Source organism: Melitaea cinxia, chromosome 2 (genome assembly GCF_905220565.1).
Source record: "Melitaea cinxia chromosome 2, ilMelCinx1.1, whole genome shotgun sequence".
NCBI lineage: Eukaryota > Metazoa > Arthropoda > Insecta > Lepidoptera > Nymphalidae > Melitaea > Melitaea cinxia.
The window spans coordinates 11,449,585-11,457,955 of record NC_059395.1 but is presented as its reverse complement, the minus strand read 5'-3'; the positions used below and the strand labels follow the sequence as shown (position 1 = coordinate 11,457,955).

The window sequence follows — 8,371 nt, the reverse complement described above, 5'->3', positions numbered from 1 at the left end:
TCAAGTATACTATATAACAACAGTCAATAAATTTATAATAAAAATTAAATTTTAGGAAACAATTTTTTTTAATTTTTTGAGTTTACGAATGAATCTAATATTTACGATAAAAATAAAATAGCATTTTATTATGCCCTAGAAAATCTGAGTGTGAATGTGAGTTTCATAGTTTTGGATGCAAGTAGATCAATCAAATTTTGCCGGTTTTAATTTTTTTATAAACTCAATGACACCGACAAACATTAATTAACAAATAACAAGACAAACAGATTTAAATGCCTAGTTGTATTGCTAAAATGAGAAAAAAAAATTAAATTGTACATTTGTTTACAGAAATATCATTATATTATTTTACAGTAATTTTCGCATAATTTTTTATTTTTATTAAAGTATCAAATGCGGTTTATCACACTATAACAATAGGCGTTTGGCGCGTGTGAGCAAAAGAGACGGCTGCGCAGAATTCGACGTGGACCTTACCTCTAAAGGTGGGCATTGGCGATCAGTTTTTCGCGTCCGCTTAACTGATCAGTTTTGCGCGCTCTCCAAAATTTGATCGTGAGTGTAGAACCATCGCTCCCGAGTTTTAACTGACGACGCGCCACGTAAATCCAACCCGGCGCGTCGCATCGAACTGCCCGTGTGTGTGTAATCGCGGTTCCAACCAATCGCGTCATTTTGCGCGCAGCGTCCGCGGTGATTGAGAGTGCAGCTCATAGATTATACACTTATATACTGGGTGCAGCTAGTGTAGTTTTTGTTTTTAAAATGTCGGTGTCGGTGTGACGGTGTCCCCTAGACGAATCATAGGCTGCGTTCCGAAATGATTACAGTGATCTCGTCAATATCGCTCGTTCCGAATTGAAATTAGTTTCAAATCACAGTTCAAATCGGAATGCACTTTTTAGCGCTTTGAGCATTGTTTTTGTTTTGTTTGTCAGTTTGACGTTTGTTGAGGCTAGTTTTTCGAAATTAAATTAATCCACAAATTCCACAATATACTACTGAACGTAGTGATTACTCTTCGCAATACACTGAGAGATGAATTATTTCAATAATTATTATTAATTATTAATAATGTTTAGAATCATGAAGTATGCACATATTTTAGGAATATAATCCAGCCATAAAATTTATTATTAACGTTCTACTAATACACTTTAACATTGTTATGTAAAAGTGTAATTTGATTGTATTCTGTTTTGTGGACCAGTGAATAAATAAATAAATATTCAGACGGCCAATATGTATCTATCAGTTAATTTTTACCTCTTTGCACTTGTTCAACATCTTGTTCATTTAAACATAGTTGAATTATTCTCCCTGTACCCTCATCGTGAACTGAAATAATATGTGTTGTTCTTATTTCCATTTTTTGTTGTTGTTCAATTAGGTAGTTGTTAGACAATAGACAACCGACAAGAAATGTCAAAAGTGACAGAAGACACAACGGTTACGCCCGAGGCAAAATCATTGTAAGCGCAATATGGCGGATGTAATGACGTCATCTGTGACGTCACGTGAGCATTCGATGGTACGCTCACGATAAAACGGAACGGTTCTGTGATCGCTGTAATCGATTTCATCGCATTTCGGAACGTAGGGATAATGACAGAATTTATTGAAAAATATAAAAATTCAGAAAGTTTGTGGAAAGCGGACGAAAATTATAAAATTCAACAGCATCGATAAAAGGTTTTATTTTACACACCTACCATTTTTAGTATTTTTTTATATTTATAACATATACACATGCTCGTCTCTTCCTACAGTAATCAATGGAATGCTTGTGCTTCAGGTAACTGCCGGCTGATAAAGATACTTTTTCTATAAATACATATAAATAAATACATTTATAATTCATGGTATTAACGACACCAATCGATTGACCATTGACATACTTAGGTATTATAGATGAGGGACAACTAATAATAAAAACTGTTCATATAAAATTACAGGTCATTGTAGACCAATATATGGCAACAAACAGTAGCCGCTTTAAGAATTAATGTTTCTTCTTCGGAATCAGAATCAATTTTTTTTTTCTCAACAAAAATAGGTAGTACCTAAACGTCCTTTAAACAGCCCGGTCGGACGAAAACTAAAGAGCCGGAGTGAAGCCAGTCAGTGGGCAAATATTTCAACTGACGCGAAAAACTGATCAGTTTAACTGACGTCAAAAACTGATCAGTTAAACTGACGCCAAAAACTGATCAGTTAAACTGAATAGTTACGGGTCTCTGTAAAGAACTCACTATAGACGGCGCCACGGTTCGCTTAAACCGAAAATAAAAATCATCATATCAAAAATTTCGCTCTGGCGGGTACATCGTTCCATAGCTTAATTGGCTAGAGCGCCGACACGGTCAGTCGGAGACGTGGGTTCGAATCCCGCTAGAGCGGTCAATTTTTGATATGATATTCAAAAATGTTCAGTTAAACTGACTTGAAAATCTGATCGTCAATGGCCACCTTAAGGCTAAGCGCGCACTGGCGGCCAGGCCACAGCGGCCAGTATTCCGACCAGGCCGCGAGTGTCGCGACAGGCCGCAAGCGTCGCTCCCAAGCCATAGCCCATAACGATATAATTTGAACATTCCGTAAACAGTAGAACATCTATCCGCGGCGACCAGTGCGCGCACACTATCGCACGATCGTACAATTCTTCGAATCTCGATGGCCGCGGCGGCCGGCTGGCCGCAGGTACACCGCAATGATCTCGTTGGCCGCGGCCGCGGCGACCACTGGCCGCTCGCGGCCAAGTGCGCGCTCTATGATACGATGTACATACATTTCGCTGGCCTCCGCGGCCCGGCCGCTACGGCCAGGCCGCCAGTGCTTAGGCTTAAGAGTGCTGGCGCTCGACCAAGGAATATAGAACTCTCTACCGAGAGCGCTCGACTGATTTACTGGGTTTGATGCGTGGTATTACTATCGTATATACTATCATTTTATTTTTAATACAAAAGGTATTAAGAATAATTAAATATAGTAATTACTTTTTTTTAATGTTCCTAAATGATGTAAGTTTACTTTGGTATAAATAGTGCCTTAAAATTTCTTTGTTTTCTAAGAAAAATATCGCTTTTAAAATTGTTTTTTTTTTTTTTTTTTTAATTCTTTAATTATTTTTTTTAGGGACTTTTGTCTACACAGACATGCCAGCCCCATCATACCCTAATTCTCACTATGTCTAAGAAATGGAGAAAGAATCATTGATGATGTAAGATCATATTAACTAGCAAATTTGCTGCATCAGACAAAGGTTCTGTTAACACAGAAAAAAAAGTACCCATATCAAATCTATTTATATTAAATCGTTTCATCAATAATTCTCTCTCCGTTTCGTATTTACAACATTCACTTAATATGTGGTGTACATCGTCTAGCAGACCGCATGTGTCACAATTAGGGGATTCAGCTTTTTTCATTAAAAAGGCAAACTTTTTGGATGGAAAATGGCCTGAACGTAATTTGAGTGCTGTAGTGATGTACTTCCTACTAATCCTTGCTTTTATAAACCAAGGTAAACGAGGGGGCTGATTTTGAATAATTTTGTACCATATACCCTTTTCTTTACTTCTTTGGTCGAAATATTCTTTAAATTTTTGATGACAATCAATTTTAAATTTAGTCAAACTTTCTGAAAAAGTAGGTAAAACATGAAGTTCCAATCCTTCATTTATAGCTATTCTTGCTAGACAGTCAGCCTTCTCGTTACCACTAAGACCTATATGCGATGGAACCCACTGCAGCTTCACATTTATATTCCTAATCCGGAGTTCGTTTAAAATGTTGACAATTGTGTAGGCTATCGATACACCTCTGCTATATCCAGAGGCGCATCGAGCCAAATGTTGTAAACTACTTTTACTATCCGTGAAAATGACAATATTTTGGTTATTCAGTGTACTGAGATATTTTAAAGCCTCTGAAACTGCAATGAGTTCTGCCGTCATTATACAAACATTTGATAAAATTTTAAATTGACCAAAAATATCCCCTTTCTGGCTACAATAAGCACATCCAAGTCCAGCTTCGCTCCTCGACCCATCTGTAAATATTTGTGTCCAACCAGAATACTTTTCGTACAATTCTTTCACGACACTAATTTTCAGAGATGCGCTTTCATAGCTTCTTTTAGATAATTTAATACAATTCAAATTCGTTTCTATGACATTACTTAAATCAATACTACTGATCCATGAATTCAATTTAAACATTTCTAATAGGTTCGAGGAGTGAATCTGGACCTGTTTACATTCACGATATACTAATAAAAGTAACGGGTTTTTAATATTTTGCCAGTATCTCTCATATCTTGAGGAACTTAAATCATCCAAAAGTTTAATTGTTGCATTATTTGACCAAGATCTACATTTCATACAATATTTATATGCTAAATACAATCTCCTAATAAACAATGGTTGAATACACAATTCACTCTCCATTACATGTATAGGAGTACTTCTAATGAATCCACCTATTATTCGAAGGGCTTGGTTTTGAACCTTGTCAATTTTATAAAGATGTGTTTTCGCACTGTTATCGTAAAAATAGCAACCATAATCAAACCTGCTTCTAATCAAAGACAAGTACAAGGATCGAATATGGCTTGGATGGATACCCCAACCAGACCCAGCCAACACTTTTAATAAATTTAAAAATTTTGTAGATTTCTCAACAATCTCATTGATATGTTTACTCCAACGCAACGATCGATCTAGCCAGAGGCCTAAATATTTAATATTTTCATTCAATAGCAAAACATCATTATTAATTTTTAACTTAACGTTTCCTCTACGGCGACTTCTACTAAATATACACACCTTAGATTTACTTCCAGATATTTGAAGGCCAATATTATCCAACATTTTAACAACCGAGTTCAAAGCTATTTGTAATTCCGTTTCACAGTGCTTTAAATCGTTATGGCAAATGTAGAAAATAAAATCATCTGCATACTGTGCAACACATTTTTAAAATTGTACTTATTTGGAAAATATTTGTAAATTTAAAATTTTATACAAATGAAAAAAAAACTGTATTATGTATCAACAAAAACATACTCCACATATTACCATATTTTTATTCAGTTTTAAGGTAGAGATTATAGAAAACCGCCGTTATGCCGTGTGGTGTCGGCCGAGTAGAATAGCACCACCCCTTTTCTTCCCGTGGGGGTCGTAAAAGGCGACCGAGGGATAAATCTAGCTCAAAATCATCATGGTCCTGGAGAAGGAAAACTTCATTTGAAACCCGGAATGGGGTCTCCGTCAAGCATTCGTGGCATAGCTCTAAAATGCGAAACACTCCTTCAGCCGAACTGACTCCACACGTATCAACTCGTCGTTCCTGTGGGCCTAGCCAGTGAGGTCGAGAGGGTGGCGCAGAGCTTAGGCAACTCTGCGTTTTCCTGAAGAGTGTCCTAGGCGACACAGTGTCTGTCTGAAACTGTCTAAATCGTCTGCAATAGACAAACTAAGGCCAATGATATAGAAAAATAGGACTTCAAAGTATACGTTTCGACCGTTTACCCAGAGAGGCGGCTGATGAAAAGGTTAATAATTTTGTACACACGATATAAGTCATAATTCTAATCCACTGTCTTACTACAACAAAGGTTGCTCTATTATATTTCAAAAATATAAATTACATTATTGCATCCAATACTGAGATTAACGACGTCAAAATACTACAATTTCGCGGATTGTTACCGGTTTTTGTGAAATGGCTCTTAACCAACAACCAGCTAAGGATATATTTTAGGTAACACAACAAACAACATTTTGTTTATAGTAAATTTTATTGCCTATAACCTATTCAACGAGAAGAGATACTAAACGTAAACAAAGTCCATCATTTTTTCGTAGCGACGAGGGAACAAACAAAATATAGTCTATCTCTTTCTATCTTGTTTGCTATCTGCTGCACGTCTCTCTGCAAGGTCGAACGATATTTTAACTGGCTTTGAAAACATTCGGACCGCGGAGGGCCCTTTGATTTTGTATTATTTATTTTTATTTCATTCTGTGTCCTTAAAGCACTCGGGATGATATTTATATTTTAATAATTATTATTTAAGAAGTTTTAAATCTTAAATACATAATTATATTTAACTAAGTAATTATCAAAATATAAATATATTTTACATTTTAAAAATTTGTGTAAGTAAAAAAAAAAGGTTACAAAACCCTGCATAGTTGTTAAAAACCTCACGTTTTGTTTGTTTATGTTTGGTATCTCGGCTCGTTGAATGCACTATAATATTAATTTATCTAATACAACTCAATTTTATCAATCTTCATCATATCCTCAATTACAGATACAGTTCATGTTTTGCCTTTTAATTCTTATCATTCACATTTCTCAATCATTAATGTGCCTAAAATTTTACGAATAATACCTTTTATGTTATCATTATAATAGCATTAACTATTAATTTAAAAATTTAAGAAAATTACTTATAGTTAAGAATAATTTCTATATAAACAAAACTCTTATGTAAAAAAACTGCATTGAAAGTGGTAATGGACCAATAGGCATAAGCTACAATGCCACAGGCAGACAATGGTTTAAAAACCCCTTTTTATCTGTTGGGAGTTTAAAAAAGAATGATTCATTACCATTAAATTGCTCTGTGTAATGAAACTTAAAGAGTATAATTAAGGCCTGCAAATAAGTTACAAATAAACTGACAGCAGGGGGTAGAATGGATCATTGGGACCTGTTCCTTCACAATTAACACGTTTAACGCCATGGGGTTCACCAGCTTTTTCAAAGGAGCTTAATTACAAAAATTTTATAAGTTTTTATAGAACTACACTACTCATTTTTAAAGAAGTTATTTTTTTCCTTACACTATCTGACATTTTTCTAAGTCATATTTTTTAAGTTGACTGGCTCGCAGTCATATGGAGTCCCCCACAGCACTAACTAAATGATTGAGTGTTGACTACATGGTGTTACCCATGGCACAAACTGAAAAACTAAAAAAATCAAGGCGATGTTTGTGTTAATAAACTACATCTTTAGGGTAAATATACGGTATGTATATAAATATGTCATTAAAATAGTAGAATTTGATGGTAAAAAAGAATTATTAATCAAAAACTTTTAACTGTCGAATATCATCATCCGTCAAACAGCATTATCCAAAACTGGTAAAACATGCCCCTAACCTAGCAAAATAAACGTAATTGATAAGGATTTTCAGACACTAGCATAACTCCAGCGGTTATTTAGCATGACTTGCACTAAGTACAGTTCCAAATCTATTGTGGTTCTGTTGCCATAATTTAATCACACTGAATATCCCTAGAATGTTCTTTAGAAGCCGGAGACGTCACGGAACGAAATTATGCCGATGAACAGTCTAATTTTGAGGTTAGGTTAGTTTTTTTTTTCAAGTAGTACCAGTCACACTCGACTACCGCTGGAGTCACACTAGTGTCCGAATATCCTCAGCCAAATGTAATACAACAATCACAAACTCCCATAATTATTTAATGTGGAAATAATCCAGCTCTCGACAAACCTTCAGTTTCCTTATTACTCATTGGAACTAACATTAGACCTGGCACTGGAGGCTGCATTTCCAAATCTCTCAGTTTATTTACTTTTACTTTAAGATTACTACGCAGTTTATTTATGTTTATGTTTAACTGTGTTTGATCGGCGTCTAATAAGGTTTTTGTTGCTTCGAGATTATGCTTTATAAGAACTGAACCTACAGTCACCCAACATTTTAGTTGTAAAGACTTGGAAAGGTCTCTTAAGGCCTCTCGGTTTTGATTTCTTCTTTTATCTAACATAATGATTTCACGCTTGTCATTCATTATTTCCTCCGCTATTTTTTCAACACAGATGAGGTATTTCAATATTTTAGCTTGGTCGTCCATTGGCGAATATGTATAAAATGTTCATAAGACCAATATGTTCTTGCTTTTTGTCATTAATTGATTGAATAACGGTTTGTTACTTTGTTTTGTTTTAATAGAATGTCAAATAGTGACTGACCATAGAGTAGGATAAATATTAAATGTCACTGACCTACATGTATCGACCTAAATGACCTAGTCCATACATTGTATACATCAAGAGATATAAGAGTGAAAATATTGATAAATGAATTTTTTCCAACAACTTTATTGATTTTTAATTAAATAGTTTAAGGTGAGCAATTTAAAAGGACAACGTAGTTGAATTAAGATATTGAAAATCTATCGATTAGTATTTTTTTTTACAAATATCATTATTTTATTTGTTCAAACTATTTATATTTATTTAAAAATTAAGGAAAATGGATCTGTTCCAAACTATACTTGAGCAATTATAAATGCAACATGAGCAGTTTTTTAACACTGAGCAA

General features: G+C 34.7%; 1 protein-coding gene across 1 annotated transcript; it reads right to left on the bottom strand.

Moving 5' to 3' along the window:
* Positions 1-7,490: 7,490 nt before the first annotated feature.
* Positions 7,491-8,105, bottom strand: LOC123660470 (p53 and DNA damage-regulated protein 1). Its single transcript, XM_045595546.1, has one exon. It carries the CDS (start codon positions 7,899-7,901, stop codon positions 7,506-7,508), a length of 396 nt encoding a protein of 131 aa, XP_045451502.1. The 5' UTR covers positions 7,902-8,105; the 3' UTR covers positions 7,491-7,505.
* Positions 8,106-8,371: the final 266 nt, after the last annotated feature.

Excerpts from the sequence above, each read along its gene's own strand:
- LOC123660470 (XM_045595546.1), bottom strand. The coding sequence starts at position 7,901 with ATGGACGACCAAGCTAAAATATTGAAATACCTCATCTGTGTTGAAAAA.